The sequence below is a fragment of the Coprinopsis cinerea genome (genome assembly GCF_000182895.1).
Source record: "Coprinopsis cinerea okayama7#130 chromosome 1 map unlocalized cont3.1, whole genome shotgun sequence".
Lineage (NCBI taxonomy): Eukaryota > Fungi > Basidiomycota > Agaricomycetes > Agaricales > Psathyrellaceae > Coprinopsis > Coprinopsis cinerea.
In genome coordinates, this window is record NW_003307544.1 from 1,958,216 (window position 1) to 1,975,088 (window position 16,873).

General features: G+C 50.6%; 9 protein-coding genes across 9 annotated transcripts; 4 read left to right on the forward strand and 5 right to left on the reverse strand.

Annotated features, from left to right (window-relative positions):
* Window positions 1-153: 153 nt before the first annotated feature.
* Window positions 154-2,006, forward strand: CC1G_03657 (D2HGD protein; the record flags this gene model as incomplete). Its single annotated transcript, XM_001828811.2, has 7 exons — window positions 154-583; window positions 636-844; window positions 882-942; window positions 997-1,322; window positions 1,375-1,657; window positions 1,714-1,797; window positions 1,846-2,006. 7 exons carry the CDS (start codon window positions 154-156, stop codon window positions 2,004-2,006), a joined length of 1,554 nt encoding a protein of 517 aa, XP_001828863.2.
* Window positions 2,007-2,311: 305 nt separating this feature from the next.
* Window positions 2,312-4,066, forward strand: CC1G_03658 (hypothetical protein; the record flags this gene model as incomplete). The annotated part of the gene is made up of 6 exons (XM_001828812.2): window positions 2,312-2,383; window positions 2,437-2,712; window positions 2,770-2,987; window positions 3,040-3,160; window positions 3,212-3,753; window positions 3,808-4,066. The coding sequence occupies 6 exons, from the start codon at window positions 2,312-2,314 to the stop codon at window positions 4,064-4,066; spliced, it is 1,488 nt and encodes a 495-aa protein (XP_001828864.2).
* A 93-nt stretch (window positions 4,067-4,159) lies between these two features.
* Window positions 4,160-5,732, reverse strand: CC1G_03659 (cmgc/cdk/pitslre protein kinase; the record flags this gene model as incomplete). Its single annotated transcript, XM_001828813.2, has 6 exons — window positions 4,160-4,241; window positions 4,291-4,356; window positions 4,413-4,769; window positions 4,819-5,020; window positions 5,101-5,185; window positions 5,259-5,732. The coding sequence occupies 6 exons, from the start codon at window positions 5,730-5,732 to the stop codon at window positions 4,160-4,162; spliced, it is 1,266 nt and encodes a 421-aa protein (XP_001828865.2).
* Window positions 5,733-5,888: 156 nt separating this feature from the next.
* Window positions 5,889-7,445, reverse strand: CC1G_03660 (tubulin-tyrosine ligase; the record flags this gene model as incomplete). The annotated part of the gene is made up of 5 exons (XM_001828814.2): window positions 5,889-6,206; window positions 6,256-6,609; window positions 6,665-6,751; window positions 6,802-6,964; window positions 7,024-7,445. The coding sequence occupies 5 exons, from the start codon at window positions 7,443-7,445 to the stop codon at window positions 5,922-5,924; spliced, it is 1,311 nt and encodes a 436-aa protein (XP_001828866.1). The 3' UTR covers window positions 5,889-5,921.
* A 345-nt stretch (window positions 7,446-7,790) lies between these two features.
* On the forward strand, window positions 7,791-8,909 carry CC1G_03661 (hypothetical protein; the record flags this gene model as incomplete). The annotated part of the gene is made up of 5 exons (XM_001828815.1): window positions 7,791-8,048; window positions 8,108-8,224; window positions 8,272-8,373; window positions 8,430-8,567; window positions 8,625-8,909. The coding sequence occupies 5 exons, from the start codon at window positions 7,791-7,793 to the stop codon at window positions 8,907-8,909; spliced, it is 900 nt and encodes a 299-aa protein (XP_001828867.1).
* Window positions 8,910-9,111: 202 nt separating this feature from the next.
* On the reverse strand, window positions 9,112-9,906 carry CC1G_03662 (hypothetical protein; the record flags this gene model as incomplete). The annotated part of the gene is made up of 3 exons (XM_001828816.2): window positions 9,112-9,470; window positions 9,541-9,671; window positions 9,722-9,906. The coding sequence occupies 3 exons, from the start codon at window positions 9,904-9,906 to the stop codon at window positions 9,112-9,114; spliced, it is 675 nt and encodes a 224-aa protein (XP_001828868.2).
* Window positions 9,907-10,044: 138 nt separating this feature from the next.
* Window positions 10,045-10,659, forward strand: CC1G_03663 (RNA polymerase I; the record flags this gene model as incomplete). The annotated part of the gene is made up of 4 exons (XM_001828817.1): window positions 10,045-10,129; window positions 10,183-10,415; window positions 10,469-10,503; window positions 10,551-10,659. The coding sequence occupies 4 exons, from the start codon at window positions 10,045-10,047 to the stop codon at window positions 10,657-10,659; spliced, it is 462 nt and encodes a 153-aa protein (XP_001828869.1).
* A 219-nt stretch (window positions 10,660-10,878) lies between these two features.
* On the reverse strand, window positions 10,879-11,760 carry CC1G_03664 (hypothetical protein; the record flags this gene model as incomplete). Its single annotated transcript, XM_001828818.2, has 2 exons — window positions 10,879-11,361; window positions 11,425-11,760. 2 exons carry the CDS (start codon window positions 11,758-11,760, stop codon window positions 10,879-10,881), a joined length of 819 nt encoding a protein of 272 aa, XP_001828870.2.
* Window positions 11,761-12,686: 926 nt separating this feature from the next.
* On the reverse strand, window positions 12,687-16,764 carry CC1G_03665 (ARF guanyl-nucleotide exchange factor; the record flags this gene model as incomplete). Its single annotated transcript, XM_001828819.2, has 7 exons — window positions 12,687-13,551; window positions 13,603-14,060; window positions 14,109-14,627; window positions 14,680-14,859; window positions 14,911-15,047; window positions 15,100-15,296; window positions 15,347-16,764. 7 exons carry the CDS (start codon window positions 16,762-16,764, stop codon window positions 12,687-12,689), a joined length of 3,774 nt encoding a protein of 1,257 aa, XP_001828871.2.
* Window positions 16,765-16,873: the final 109 nt, after the last annotated feature.

A 16,873-nucleotide genomic window follows, 5' to 3' on the forward strand; every position in this document is an offset into this window, starting at 1 on the left:
AACGCTACCGTGTCGCTGACAAATTCCCATCACCTTCCACCAGAATTCAGCGTGCCTTAAGTCTGGTAAAGTCTCTTCTCTGTTCCACCATTTGGAAGTAAGTCATAAATCACTTCTCATCCATGCTTTTTACTCACTCCGGCATCAGGGGCCATGCTCTCCTCCCGCGTCCACAGAGTTGCCTCGCGCATTCCCCATAGGCTTCTCGTCAATGCCCGCTTAGCCTCCTCCGTCCCCCAACTCAACTCTGTCACACCAGAGGACATTGCTCACTTTGCAAAAATACTCCCGCCCTCCTCTATTCTCTCGACGTTGGGTCCAGCTGCCTCTGCAACCTCAGAGGATCTCGACATTTACAACTGTGACTGGATCGGCCGATACAAGGGTCACTCGACCACAGTGCTCAAACCTAAAACCACTGAACAAGTGAGCCAGATCCTCAAGTGGTGCAATGAAAGGCGCATCGGTGTCGTCCCTCAAGGTGGAAATACCGGCCTCGTTGGTGGAAGCGTCCCAGTCAGGGATGAGGTCGTCCTTTCCCTTGCGAACATGAACCAGGTTCGGACGTACGATCCGGTCTCTGGTAAGCCTCACCATCACCGTAAATTTACCCCAGTGCTGACCTCCTCCTTTAGGAATCCTTGTCGCAGATGCTGGCTGCATCTTGCAGTCGTTAACCGACCACGTTGCACCAGATCACATCATGCCAATTGACCTTGGCGCTAAAGGAAGGCAAGTTCCCGCCATTTTCCGTACCACCCCAACCATGCTCACGCGTTCCCCATTCCAGCTGTCAGATTGGCGGAAATGTCGCAACAAATGCAGGCGGCCTGAGGCTGCTTCGGTACGGTTCTCTCCATGGCACTGTTCTCGGTCTCGAGGTCGTCTTGGCCGATGGAACTATCCTCGACCAACTAACTACCTTGAGGAAAGACAACACAGGTTGGTATGGTACTTGCCTCTTGCGTGAATTTTTTATTCAACCCAGATACCCAGGTTATGATTTGAAGCAATTGTTCATCGGTGCCGAGGGAACACTTGGTGTTATTACTGGTGTCTCTATCCTTACTCCCCCTGCCCCGCAATCGACCAACAATGTCATCTTGGCTCTACCATCATACAAGAACGTTCTCCCGCTGTTTCAAAAGGTCAAACATCACCTATCCGAAATCCTTTCGGCTTTCGAATTTATTGACCGCACAGCCTACGATTTGGCTGTCAAACACGGCCAAGGTCGTGCGCTTAGCGAGGATGAAGTCGAAGGTGCCGAGTGCTTTGTTCTGGTCGAGACAAGTGGTGGTCGTCGCGAACACGATGAGGAGGTTCGTGGTTCACGCTTCGAGCGGTGTGAGTGATGCTAATTCCCAAGAACAGAAGCTGAATGATCTTCTGGAATCTTTGCTGACGGCGGACGAGCCACTCATCAACACCGGTGTCTTGGCTCAAAACCCTGCACAATTTGCTTCCCTCTGGGCATTGCGCGAGGGTGTGCCTGAAGCGGTATCAAAGGAGGGCAAGGCCTATAAATACGATATCTCGATCCCTGTGGCCAAATTCCAAGAGGTTGTTGACAACACTCGGGAGCACCTTCGCAGCAAAGGTTTGCTGCATGAAAATGCCGTTAAGCATGTCGTTGGCTACGGTCACGTCGGTGACGGTGGGTGCCTTACTCGAAAGATAGGTGGGGAAATGTTGCTGATAAATCCGGCTCAGGCAACTTGCATTTGAACGTCGTTGCTCATTCATTCCAGCCTGAGATTGAGGCGGCTCTTGAACCTTATATCTACGAGGTCGTCCGTAAGTACTACTGCTTGCAGAATTTGAATCTTTCTCAATCTTTTATAGAATCTCTGCGAGGTTCAATTTCTGCCGAGCATGGTATCGGTGCGATGAAGACTCACGCCCTGCCATACTCCAAGAGCCAGGCTAGCATTGACTTGATGCACAAGATCAAACACATCTTCGATCCCAATGGCATTATGAACCCGGGCAAGGTCCTCGAGTAGGGTATTTTTTAGGACTACTGAGTGGTGTATCTATTAGACGGTGTTTTTCTTGGTTATGTTCAGATTTCGGTACCACCGGATCGTTATGTCCGACGTCGGAAATTACCTAAGCTATTTGACACGGTTTTGGTCGAGTCAACAATGTCAAACCCTAACCTCTTTGCAAAACCCTAACCCACGACTCTTGTTCCCGTTCAACCTTAACCTCAGGTGCCACGATGGTAAGTCGCGCCTCGCAGAACAAATTGGCGTCGCGTACTGGTTCCTGACTCCAATGTCTCCAGATTTTCCAAGATGCCAACAATATGCCAATCAAGTTTTTCATCCAGAAGGACCTGCCTCAGGACGTCCAAGCTGAGCTGTGTGAATCCATTACGGTGCGTTGCAATGACTCGGTGTCAAGCGATTCTCAACGAAACCCCTTTTCTAGTCATTGGGAGGGCGCGTAGAGACCAAAGTGCCGCGCGCAGGCTATATCTTGGTCAACCCAGGCTCGCAAGAAGAAAACCGCCTCCGCCAATGCTGGACTGCAAAGGACAGACCAGAGCGATACTTTGTTCCTTATACCTATGTCGAAGCGTGCAAGGTGGCAGGCACCTTGCTGAAGCAGATCTTCATTGAGGATGGAGTACCGCTTCAAATGCATATTCACCCCAGTATCGCCAACCCAAACGCCCGATCGGCTCTAAGCTTGCGCATTATGGTTGTCATCCACCCTAGCTACCTGCATTGTCTATGAAACTGACCTGTGTTTCTGGTTTAGCATTCGGGCGGAATAGCAAGTGCTTCGCTTCAAGCTGCAAAAGTCATTCTGGCGGACCCAAACACTGAAGTGTTTCAACACCTCGTCAAGACTTATGAATCCGACCCCAATAAATATGTTGAATCTTATCTGTGGGTCAAGAAATGCATCGAGAAAGGGGCTGTGATGTATACCCCTCTGGTGTACAAGAATCCGGGTGGACGTCGACCCGGTGAAGAGTGCGTGGTGTTTACATGCCTATTCACTGATAACTTATACTATTCTTTACAGGAGGACCCAGTTCACGGAGGATGACGAACAGCGACTCTGTCGTTGGATCGCAGAAAAGATCCCGTTCAAAGAGACAGGTGGGCGCACTGGAAACCGGCTTTACCAACAACTCATCGAGCAAGTAAGTGTCCTCGCTATCTCTACCCCCTTCTTCTTATTTTCTCTTCATTAGGCCAGCGATCCTGAATACGCCTGGGTTACCCGCCATACTTGGCAGTCATGGCGCGAAAGGTACAAGAAGAACGCATCCCGTCTCGACCGCGTCATCGCTCGCATTGTCGAGGAGAAACAGCCAACCTTGGGTGAAAAAGGTCAATATGGATTCGTTCGCCAACCAGAGGAGAAACCCAAGCGTACTCGAAAGAAGAGAAAGATTGACCAAGTGGATGATTCCTTCCCGACATCCGTCGATGATGTCCTCAGCCATCTACCTCACGGGATGCAGCTTCCCGGTGGTCAGCATGTCGATGTCTTGCAATTGCCTCACCATCCTTTCCCCAATCTTAATCCTACTGCTGGGCCTTACCCCCACATGCTACCCATCCCTTCTGGATCGGCTCTTCCGGACAGACCTGATCAGATGCGAAAGACTCCAACGCGAGAAGAAGTGGAAGAGAACGAGGAGCCTGAATGGGCTGTTCGAATCGGTCATGCACCACCACCCACCTGGGCACCGCGTCCTGGTGATGATATGAATAAACGACGGAAAACAGGGTATGCAGTTATGCTCCCCTTTTGCGAACAGTTTGCTGACCCGTTAATCGATAGCGAAGGAGAAGAGGCAGGACCGTCGACAGGGATTCCAGGACCACAAGAAGTGGAGGAACCTTCCGCTTTGAGTGCTTCGGCCCTCGTCGCTCTAGCAAGCCTCCATGTCATCGACCATACCCTCAGGGAAATTGCCGCGGAATTCAGGTTTACCGTGGAAGAGGTCAAGGAATACTACGACCGATGCGGGGAGATGACCCAAACCCGTCAGCGATTCCAGCAGATGCGTCGGTTACTCCAAGAGAGATTCGGCAATTGAACTGGTGTTCAGCTCGTGATTTGTTCATGATCTCCAATGGACCTTCGTTTACGTTTCCTGCTCCTGCCACATGTATTGTGTCTACATCCATATTTATGGGATATCGAATTCTGTTATCATCTTGTAATTGGCAGCCCTGGCAGGGGCCGACGGACTGTCCGGTACGACACGGCGCCTAAAAAGAGGTTTATGAGATGCATCAAGCAGACTGACAGAGTGCGTACTTTTCTCCTGCAGCAACGGAGGGGAAAGATCCAAAGAGGTCAGGGTGTTTGGGTAGAGGAGACTCGCTAGGTATCCACGAGGTCAGAGGTTTTCGAGAGTACCGGCAGACCCGGAAACCTACGTGAAATAGGGATGTTGTAAAGCTTCTTCGGCAGTAATCCTTCGCTCTGGATCGTAGGTCAACAAGCACATTAACAAATCCAACCCGTTCGTCGTAAGATACGGAAACTTGGATCTGAACTGGTGCGGCTGTGGTGAAGGCAAGGCTATCGTTTTCGCCATGGGGAGGTCGAAATACTCTGGCCACGAGTTCTTCGTCGGTGGACCAAGCAATTTGAAGATCATAGATATCAGTTCCAGTTCTCCCTTGGCTTGAAAGAGGGGCTCCTTGAGGAGTAGCTCGGCAAATATGCAGCCAACAGACCACATGTCGACTGCTGTAGAGTATTCAGTAGCGCCGAGAAGGATTTCAGGAGCCCTGCAAACCTGTCAACGAGGACTGAAGCCTGAACAGTGGGGACACTCACCGATACCACAGAGTCACAACGAGCTGGGTAAGACCGCCCAATCCAACAGGGTCACCGTATCGCCTAGCGAGCCCGAAATCCGCGACTTTGATCGTCCCGCGGTTGTTCATGAGCAAGTTGCTAGTCTTAAGGTCCCTGTGCAAGATCCAGTTTTGGTGACAATGGTGCACTGCGGACAGTAGCTGCATCATAAGTGTCTTGACTTCGGATTGCAGGAACGGTGCAGGCATCAAAGTGAGCAGCGTCTTCAAATCGTGTTCAATGAAATCCATCACCACAAACACTCTTCGTCGAGGGAAGGCGGGATGAGACGAATTGAGGCGAGATGTAGAGCAGAGGGCGCATCAGTTGAAAGAGGAGGGGGAAGCTAGCGTTGATATACGGATGTGTTGCTGGAAATGTCAAGAATTCGACACGCACTGGGTCAAAGTATCCCCCACCACCACCTCGCGAATGCGAACTACGTTTTCGTGTTGGCAGGTCATAAGGGCGTAGATTTCGCGTAAAGCAGTGATAGGAAATCCGTTCTTCTCTTCGTCGAGCTTAAGCTTTTTGAGTGCGACAATATCACCAGTTTGCCTGTCTCTCGCTCGAAAGACGACGCCGTAGGAGCCTTCTTCGATTTGGTTTAGCCGTTCATAGCAACTGACTGAGCGGGAGGACTGGATAGCTGGATGCCGAGTTCGTTCCGGAACGTAGACACTCCGAGAACGTTTCGACAGGGAGTGACCATGGTCTGCAGCGGTGGTTGTGCCGCGACCGGAATCCTGAGCTGGTGTGCTAGACGACTTGGCTTTGACCCGGCGTTTCTGTGGATGAATTTGGGGTTGCCCATGGTCCAGTTCGTCGTCGTCGCCGTCTTCCCATTTGGAGCGCTTCTTCGAGGGAGTAGAGGGGCCTGCAGAAGCTGACATAGTGTTCGGAAAGAAGGGGTAATGCTATTTCTTTCCCACGAGATAAAGTGTATTCAAGCAAAACATTGTATTGATTTACAACACACTCACAGTGCCTTAGTATTTGTGGTTAGTCGAGCTGAACCATAGTAAGCTATGAACTGGTATTACAGGGTGTAGATATTGTTCCATCCAAATCAGAAAAAAAGCTCAGTCGAATCGCATCACAGAAACATCAAGACACTTGAGAAGGTGGTGTCGAGTCTCGCCAACTGGCCAGTCGTTCTCCTTGTTGGGGGCGAAGAATGGTTTGATAGAGACTTCAGCAATGGACTTGAAAAGATCTTCCAGGATCCAGGTTAGACGGGGACCGGTCAGCTCGATAGCTGGCTCAGCATTGATCTCGAGCAACTTGACCGAGAAGGGCGATGGCGAGTTGGGTGAATGAGAGACCAGGAAATCCACACCATACAATTCGAAAGCGTTGGGAATGGCCTGGAATGATGCATGAGTGGGATGCGATGACGATCGTATGTGATCTTACCTGGAAGTGGATGGGGTTCTCGAGGGCTGCCTTGAAGGTCTCGGACAAAACCTCTCCCATCTGGTTAATGAGAAACTTGATATCAGCAGATGTGAATTTTCCATGCTCTCCATCTCCTGACAGAATCTGGCATCCGTCGAGCTCGTCCAACAACCGGACATTCTCTTCTCCCTTCTCAGCTTGCAGCGAGGTGTTGGTTAGGTGATGCTGGAGATTGATAACTGGTGGTTCGTCTGGTTCAATAACTTCAAAGGTCGGTGGACCATATGGAAGAGAAGCAAATAACGCCAAGATCCTGTCATAGAGATATAGCTTGAGGGCACCAGTTGCAACGCAATAAACTCTTAAATGGAACTTGTTGCAAGTGAGGTGAGTTTGACCATAGAAGGGACAAGGTGTATAAACTGACTTTATGGCCCTGTAGACAGTTTATCTCGAGGTTTTTCTCCTGGGAAACTTCGCGAGGGTCGAAGAGCAAAGGATCTGGGATATATTCCTGATGTCGATCAACACAAGAAAGCGGGATAAAATGAGTGGACAACGGACCTGGATAATAAAGTGGCGAAGCTGGGACGTTACGACGGATGTATCGTTCCCCTTGGTGTCATCGTCATCAGTATCGTCTTCCTCCTCAAAGTCTTCGAAAATTTGCTGTAATTGATCCTTGCTGTCGAAGAGGCGGATGCCCATACCGCGATTAGCCATGCCGCTGAGTTACTGTGAATGAGACCATCGACATTAGATATTCAAGGACGGTAGATTACTGACGGCTTTAAGATCCACCAGGTATCATCGCTATCGAGGCGCTCTCCCAGTTCCCAGAGCTCGTCCGTCCACATCTCATCAAGCTCATCGGCAAATGATATTTCGAGTTCATAGGTCAGAGGAAAGGCGGTTTTCAAGATGGTATCGGGATTTTTGATGCAATAGGCATGGACGATGCGAGATAAAAAGTGTTTTCGAATGAGGGCTTTGCGGAAGATGTAACTTGAAGCGAGGACATGGGATGGACGGGTGAGGAGGAGTTCGTGGTCGATAACATCGTAGCTGGACCACTGGACGATGGCGTCGTCATCTTCTGGGAATTGGAGATATTTTGGATGGAACTGGGACAAAGCCTTTTTGACGAGGGAGTCTGTGAGCGGTGCGTTTGGCCATACGACCACGGCGGAAAACGAGGAGGAAGCCATGTCGACCCGTGAGACTCATTGGCCGTGCAAGGCATATGCATTGCCACCTGCCGCCGGATCCCTGTCGAGACACATACCAAGTAGCAAGAGTTTGCCGATTGTAGATTTTTGTAATAAATATCACATCGTAGTAACAGAATACTGGAGAGGCCTATAATTTTGCTCAGGACTTTACTTCTTCAACAGATGGCTTTTGGGAACAGTGTGCCGTTGGGAAGGTTTGTCGGAGATCGAATACGGCGAGTGGACTCAGGCCCGGGAATTTGGCAGGTGATTTTGCTGTTGCAGGGCGTTGCAATCAGCCAAAAAGCCTATGTCGTTCCCCGACCCCGCATTCGAATCCTAATGACCAACATTATCTTTTCTCTTCAGCCAACCTTTACCCAGGGCTTAATTCTGGGCCAACTGTCGGTTCTCGTCCTCCTTGGCCTCATTCTCAAATACCTTTTCCTCGATTCCACCAAAAACCCCTTCGAAACCACCTCTTACCATCCCCAGTTCGACAGGAAACCTGCACGGAAGCAACAGGCACAAGACTCCCAGTCACAGTCAGAGATAGATGATGTTGAATCTTTGGACTGGTTCAACCTTTTGCTACAACAGGTGAGTCGCTTCGCGCCCTCGCGTCGCGTGCCTTGGCTGAGCATCTCGCCCTCTCTCAGGTTGCCAACGTCTATCGCTCAAAACTTCGCGGAGATCTCGCTGGTGCAGAAGGAGACGAAACTGCGAGGCAGAGAATTGAAGCCTTTGCCAACAAAATACGTCCAGCTGGCTTCCTGGTGTGTGTCGTCCGGCCAGCACACGCATTCTCGTTAACACGCTGCAGGACTTGATCAAAATTCACTCTGTCGATTTGGGTGCGGGTGCACCGACTCTCTTTAATGCCCGGATACGCGAAAGCGATCCCAACGACCCCGATAGTCCTCCTGTCAGTCATTCCTTTACTGTTCGCCCCACCAGCAATCTTCTGACCCGACGTCATAGGAAATCGAATTTGACGCCGTCTACGAAGATACTCTGTCACTCTCTTTATCAACGTCATATCTTTTCAACTATCCTACCGCCTCCTTTGCCCGCCTGCCGATATCCTTGACGATATCCCTCTCTCAATTCAAATCCTCGGTACGTACTCGGTGCGCTCAGCTTTGACGCGATGATAGCCCACACGACCCATCCTAGATACGCGTCATTCCACCAACCCCGGATTCTGTTGCGCCGGTCTTGACGTTCACCATTTCCCCCGACTTCGTCCTCGACCTCACCACTACTTCTCTAATGGGCAGTCGCGCAAAGCTCGCCAACGTCCCAAAACTGCACGAGCTCATCCAGCACCAAGTAAGGAGGGTGCTCGGAGGCCGTGCAACATGGAAGGTTGTCCTTCCAGGTCTTGCTAGTGTCGCTGAGGCAAAACAACAAGTGCTCAAACAAGAGCAAGAAGAATCCAAACGACAGGAAGAAGCATAATCCCCCACTCTTAACTTATGATAGCCGTCGGGTAATTTACAGTAGATACTCCCCGCTTAGTCCTAGAGCAGGCATTCGGTGCGTTCACGGTTGTATTATTATGGTGATAATTTAACATGATCAGTGACTAACGAGTGGTAGAACACCTATGGAGCAGAACAGGTCCCGACTTCCTAGGTAACCGGCGTCCGCATCTTTGGTCCTAGACGCCCAGTTCATCCAACCAGAGGTCAACTGCCTGTAGCAACGGTTGGCCTTCCAACTCGGTCACTGCTACGATGTCGACGAAAGGGTGCGGGTCCTTGCATAACCGATGATCTTTCTTGAGTTGGGCGACCCTCTCCGGTGTATCCATCACTGCGATTGGGAACTTGGGTTCGTAGATGAACTCGTTCATCGGGGTGGGGAAACCCGTCTTCTCCAAGTCGTCGTCGTCCTTGGGTGGTGAAATTAGGACAAGGCCCGTGGCAGGATACGAAGAAATGTATTTCTGGCTGATGAGACAAGAAGCAGAGCGAGCGATGATAACAGGAGGGAAGGGAATGGCATTGAGCCTGACCACTGAGCGTAATTCTTTTGGATAGAAGGTTTCGGTGAATTATTCTGGGACCTAAACGGTATCGGGACCCACGTTCAGAGCATTCTTGAATAAGAGCATCATGAGATTTTTCTTTGGTCGAGGCTGTTGCGTCTCTGGCACTGAGGTCGATTTGGAAACAAGTGAAACCTTTCTCGGAGAGCATCGTCGAGAGGGTTGACATCCTACGAGTTTTCAATATTCTGGCCTGGGTAGAGTTTTCGGGTAGACACACTCTTTACCCGAGTCTGGGTCTAGAGAATTCGCGGAAACAAAGACAAGAGGAGTAGGAACTTCTCTGGGAGCATAGCTAGGTGGACTTCGAGGTATGACACTAGCAGTGATAATTCCCCGGAAGTATAGCCCACGGTTTGTGGTCGCAAAGAGTCGATATCGCGTCCAACTAGCGAATCTGAACATGGTGGTCGTGGTCGTAGTCAGACAAACAAGTGAAACCCTGTGAACAAACAAAATTCTGAGCCCGTTGATGGTCAATAGCGCCTATTTCGACTTGAACAACATCTTCCACCACCAACAAGTTGGTCTTTGCACTCCAGAATGGCCGCTCAATCATCAAACATCCTCTTTGACGACATATTCACAATCAGTGATATCGACAAGGAAGGCAAAAAGTTCGACCGAGGTTCGAGCTCTTCCCTCAACCGTTACACTTGCACTCCCTTATCCATGAAATAGTTTCCCGTCTCTATGCCCACTCGAAAAATTACGACATGGACCTGACCTTGGATTACAATGTCGAGCTGTTCCCGTTGAAGGAAGGACAGAGCTTTGCCCTGGCTTTGGCATCTTCATTAACCAAAGGAGGCGCCAAGGGGGACGACGAGGAAGACAAAGAACACGATGTCTGGCGCCCAGATAGCAAAAGACGAGGATTGGACGACGACTACGAGTATGTGATGTACGGAAAGGTGTGTCGATGCCGTTAGCGAGCCTCCAAAATCAATGCTCATGAACTCGAAAGGTGTATAAATTCGACGGTGCTTCATCTGAGATTGTGTATGTACCATGCCTCCCCGCTTGCCCTTGTCTAATTCCTTTCACAGAACGGCCTACGCCTCTTTCGGAGGACTCCTTATGTCACTGACAGGCTCCTTCCGACACATGACGAGTATTGTCCTCGGAGACCCTGTATTTATTCTTCTAAGGAGGTGATCTTCCCTGGTGGTCACCGCTCCTTTCCTTTCTATCATACCTGATTGCTCCACTAAAAATTCATCAGTCATTGATTACTGCAAACCGAACACGACTTGCCTGCACAGATAAACAACTACCCAAGATCCCTACATTAAGAAAGCCGAACAAATTATACTATAGATGAAGGAAGTGGTATAATGAATGAGTATGGTAAATGTATCAACTCTTCGTAACTGATTAACTTGCTTTCAAACTTCTTAGCTGGTGGATTGCGTCAGCCATGTGCGCGTTCTTGAGCTCAGCCTTCATTGGGGAGCCCCAGAATCTTCTCCCAGTTATCTTCACGTCGATCTCGGTGAGAGGGACTACGGTTGCCTGTGGAGTCTCGGGAGAGCCAGGGGTTGTCATAGTCGAAGAAAGATCGCCTTGGTCGACGCCGAAGAACTTGGCCAATTTCTGCGTTCTCCTTTGCTGATCGTCAGCCGGGCTATCTGGGGTTGGTGTCGGTGGTATTGATCCAGCGGGAGGCTTCTCCTCATCGTCCGTTTCATCATAGGCCAAACGAACAATTTCCGACCTAGAATCCGTCCGGGGCACAGGCGGCTCTTCAGCGATAGGCGTTGGTGGCTCAGCAATGGATTGCATGGGTGTCGCCCTCCTTGACTCTCGTTCTTCCGCCAGTATCGTCATCAGATCGCGCGTTACTTCAGGTCCGAAAATCTAACGAACCCATGTCAGAAAAGCTTTCCTAAAATTCCATTCGACGTGTTAAACGGTACGGACCTTGGTCATCTTTCTGTTTCGTTTAATCTTTCGTTGCAAGTCGTGATGGTCGTCAGATTGGTCGCGGTCGATGGCGTCCTGGGGGCCTCGTTTGTGAAACCCCAGAGATCGAGCCCTTGTGAGCTTGGGGGTGAGTGGTTCTGTCACATCCTCGAAGACGCCTGATAGAGGTCGCAAATCGAGACTTTTAGCTCTCGGCGCGAACAGCGGGTCCTCCAAGCGCACCTCCTTCTGTGGAGGCGCCATGATTAATTCTGGCGGTATTCTAGATTCCCCGAGGTGACGCATCAGCTTGGACATGTTCGCTTTCCGCCGTTCCAACTGATCAGCTGTCATAGTGAAAGAGCGGCCATGACGTTGGAAATGTTCTCGCGACACGTTTCGTGGCTTGTTGAGGTGGTTCAAGGAATCGGCAAAGGGTGGTCGCAGTCGCAAATCTGGCGTAGATTGGATGGCTTCGTGCCGTTTGAGACGTCGAAGGTCGCGATGATGTCCTGATCCTGAGGACAGCAAAGACGCTTTGCTTTCTTGGAATGCCGGTGCAGAGAAAGGCAAAGGTGGGGATGGAAAGCTGCCAGGCTCTGTCTTGACACTGCTTCTGGACCTGGATGTGGATGGACGCCTTTGAAGCTTTGCTCTTTGCTTGGAGCTGGACCTCCGAGTGTCGCGTTCCTCGTGAGATGTGACCGTACCCTGGCTCGACGTCGGGCTCCATACGGATTTCTTGGATTCAGAAAAAGAGCGAAATAGCGATCTTCTCTTGGGTTTGTTAACTTGTATTGCACGGAATGTTAGTCTGCATCTCAGGTGAGTGACAACAGGCACTTACTTGTTTTGAAACCATCGACAGACGGGCTCTGGGAGGACATCTGACAGTTGCCGACGTGGGCTGTGGTTATGAGGTGGTGGGGGGAGGAGTCCACCCGGCTCTTGCTTGGACGTCAGGCGGTGACAGCATTTTTTATGGAATGCGACTGACGGTATTTTTACTGAATCACGTCTCTACGCCCTATATAGTTAAGCATGGATCTCGCTTGTCCAATTGCAACTGCACGCTTAGCAACCTAATAACGACAAGAATGAAATCATTGATCTGGAACGTGGGAGCTCAGGACACCACCCCTAGTAACACTAAGTACCAAACCAGATATACATAACAGTTGTCCCCGTCCTTGGAGTAGGATAAATAGTAATGTACGATGCAGCAAAAAGGGATGCACAAAAAGAATTTAATCGTTACAGATAAATTAACTGTCCAAGAATTACAGTACTGTCTGATGACTTGTCCGCATTGAAAGAGCAACAGTCGAAGGCACACGAATGAGAGAAACCCTTTTGGCAGCGCGAGTTCTGTTCCAGGGTTCGGCTTCTTCGGCTCCGTCTTCGTTTGCTGATGTCGAAGTATTGCCCAGTTCTTTGTATGATCCACTTCGCGAGCTTGAAAACGACGAGGATCGTACTAACGAGGTGCTTCTTGAACCTTGTGGATCGAGAGCTATATTTGGATGTGAGGTAGACATACTGGGACGCGGCGATTCAAACGTCTGAGATGGTCTCCGAGAAGTCGGAGCATCGTCCAACTCTTCCGATAACCAATCAGAACTGTAGTCCAACGCCGAATGGAATGACTCTGTCAGGGATGCGTCCGACATGTGCCTCTGGAGTCCATGCGTGGGGGACAGTCTGTCGTTGAGGCCATGTTGTGTTAATGTCATCCGAGGGATGTGTTGCTTCAAGGTATGTCTAGCGGCATCCAAAGCAATAGTTTTCATCGCATCCAAGGAATCAGCCTCCGACTGCAAATCGTCCCGAAGTACGAGTATGTGGCATGCCAATCTTTGAGAGTCGACGCGAAGCAGCGGCAATTTCTTTGCCGCCACAAAAGTGTTAACTGCGTTCAGAAGCTTAGCCCTTGTGGCTCCTTGGAAGGGTCGAAGAATGGCGATATTGCGAATGAACCGCATTCCCGCTTCCAGTTCTGACAGGACGGCAGCTAATTTCTCCTCCAGTTCCCGCACTTTCTGAGCAATGATATCATAGCGAGAATGACTTGAAAGTGGGACTTGATCAGGGATGGGAGGCGTAGAATCCCTTGGGCTTTCAGAGGGCGAATAAGACCCATCGTCACTTTGAGTTGCAGTTAATATCAAATTGTCGTTGTCGGGGAGAACACTCTACCTGATCGAGACATGGGCGAGGTCAGCCTTCACTTGTTGGAAGGTCTTTTCGAATTGCTCTGTTTTTGCAGACTCGATAGTCGATATGGAGTCCAAGTCGAGGAGGTCGTCACGGGGAGCAGTGAGGCGATGCTTGAACTGAGGGCGCTGGCTCTCTAGACTGGCGACTCCCGATAACATATCCATTAAATCGCAAGGTGGGCTTGAATCTCCGCCGGTGTGGCCCAATGGTGGGCTATTCTGAAGTTGCATGTCATGGAGATGAGAAGCCGCAGCAGCGACACCCGTGAGCTGAACGTCGTGACGAGACAGCGTCAGAGGTCGGATCCTAACCCCAGCGGACTTAAAGGCGCTAGCGTAGTTGATTCTGGCCAACCAGGTGTTCATCTCGGAGCTATTGGTGGCCTGTAACAACATTTGGCGGCCGTCTGCAAGAATGAACCTGAAGGTGTTCTCGTGCTAAGATAAGGTGAGTATGAATCGTATCCAGGGTAACATGGACCTCACCTTGGTATAGGATTTATCGTAAAGCGCAACGGCATCTTTTACTGAGAAAATATCATCCGGTTTAAATGCTCTGCCATCGGCAGAAACCGTTGTTCGAGAAACGATATCCATGAAGTGACTAGCAATCGTTATGTCGCGGAAGAATAGTAGCTGAGAGCCTGTCAGGACCACGCTCCATGTCTTCCACTTTCTAATTGCTGCCCTCTTGCCGCGCCCTGTGATATCGTCTTTCCGGTTGAGCAACCCGGCCTTGGCAATCCTCAAGGCCATGACGCTGGGAGTAGTGGGAGCGCTGTCCGCTGGGGTCGTCGGCGCCTTTCCGTTCGCTGCCATGTCTCCGGTAACGTTTAGGGAGAACAAGGGCTTGTTCGCCGGCGCCTCGATCTCCAGAATTTGAGCATTCGAAAATGCGCCTTGCAATGCGCGGATGTCCCAAGCCCCGTTTGTCCCTTCGAAAGACAGTGTGTCCTCAAGCGTCATAACCTTCTCAACCTCGCTTTGCATTGAACATAGTAAGCCCTATTGCGGAGATTCAGTCGAAGGCAGAGTGAAACAACAAGTGGAAACCAACATTCGCCAGAAGATAGTAAGGATCCACTTTTGTTTTCGCAAGGATGCCGGCGGTGGTCGGTGTAGATGGGGTGCGTTGCTTCTTCACGACTGCATCAGGGGACAATCCAATCTGACCGTTGGTGTCTAGTGGGTCTTCTATAAAAATGAACGGCGAGAAGACAATGTTGTCGTAGAAACACTGTTGAATTATCAGACTAGGTTCTGGCAAGGCTGAAAAAGGCTTACTTACCCCTAGCACCTCTGGAAAAGTTCCGGGAAGGGAAGTATTCTTTATGTAGTCTGCTTTCGTCATTTTGACTTTGTTTGACTTGTTGAAGGCATCGGTATGGAGCATAATCAGACTAAAGGCAAGAATGTAGGCGTGATCTTATTGTATTTGAGTACCGCGTGGGCGAGCGTAGCGTAGAGACCCACTCACCATCGGCGGTGAAGAGGTCTGGGTTGCACTCAGAATAGCGGGTGGAGAATGCTTCGATCACACGATCTATCTGTTGGGTTTCTTTAGGCAGCCCCACTTCCATTAACAGCTTCCTCAAGGCAATGTCGAGTGGCTCGTTTTTAAAGTCAAACTCCTTCAAATACGTTCTGAGAGCATCGACAAAGACAGGCTCTACACTATGTGGTGTCAGAAAATGAAACAACACAGATGATCGCATAGGACTTACCTGGATGCAAGAACGCTTGCAAGTTCCGCTTTGCTTACAATGGCGCGTACCCTTTCTAGATAAGATGAAGGACATTCGCCTCCGTCCGGTCGAGGTAGAGTGGTTTTGCTGGATGGCTTGAAACTGGCGCCGGTGCTAGCGGACGCCGACGACTTCGACGACGTGAAGGACGGTGTACTTGGTATACTCAAGCGAAAAAGATCGATCGATGAAGACTTGGTTGGGTTCGTTTGCGCTCTACGCCGCTTGTGAAGGTCAGAAGGTATATAGTCGACACTCGGGTCAGTGCTTTGGGGAAACGCGACTGCTTGTGGAGAGGAGGATAGGGGGTGTGAGTTCTCCGCAGGATTGGGGGTCAGAACCAGCAAGGGCGGTAACTGTGATGGGATTGAAGCAGGGGAAGCGGAGGCATCAGGGGAATGAACAGTGGACGAGCAGGACCGTCCAAAAGGATTTGGGGTAACCGATTCGGCGGAATGACGCCGGATGCTCAGACTGGTACTTGATCTGCGGGCAAAGCTGGTGAAGGTGTCTCGCGAAAGGTCGACACCGAAGCTCGATATTGACGACATGTTTGGGAGAGGGGGCAATTGAGGTGGGAGCTGGGGGGAGGAGGTGACTGGTACAACCAAACTTTGTCGAGGGGACCGATCCTGTGATTCTGGAGCTTTCGCCCTCTTCCAGAATGAACCTTTCCGAGCCAGTGGCTTCGAGGAGCTCTGAGGCGATCGGGGCGACTTAGTAAGTGCATCAGAGGCCATCTCCTTTTTCGCCTTGAACTCGACCATGCCCAGAGAAAGAAAAGAAAGGGCCCCAAATGACAACCCCCTCGCGCGACGCGGTGCGTCCTCTTCAGACATTTGTGAAGCATACCCGTCTCCCGCGCCGGGAAACCGTTGAGGACTCGGGGAGCGGTGTGCTTCCTCGGACCCGACAACAGAAGAGACGGGCAGTGGGAGATGGCGAGTAGCAATGTCCAGGGAACTGCTGAAAGGTGCTGTATGAGCGGCTTCAGGGCTCACTGGTTCTCTGTGTCCGACCAACGCCATCGCTGATACCGAACGCGTTAAAGTAGGTCTGGTCGGCGCTTTTGTAGGGATATCAAACGAAACCGATCCCGACCGCGGTAGTGGAGGGAGGGCTTTATCGACGACGAGTAAACGCGGTGAACCAGCACTGGCGCCTGACAAATGGGATTGAGACGTCATGGGCGAGGTGAGGTGAAGTCGGGCGGTCGTCTGCGTTGTCGTCGTTGTGGTTGTTGTCGTCGTCGTTATGACTTCCGTTTGGGGTGTCGTCGCGCTCGAAAGTAAGGCATTAGGGAGTTCTGAGATGTATGATGATGATGGTAATGAGCCATCTACACAAACTGGGTCCTGTTCCAAATCACTGAAGCCATCCCGGAACCCGACGACCATAGACGAGCGGCAACCACTGAACTGATCGTGACGGTACTGTGAGCAACGTCAGCGTCAATGATGGCAAAGGCGTGCTCGTCGCCCTTTTAAGGCAGCTGTTGCTGGCCAA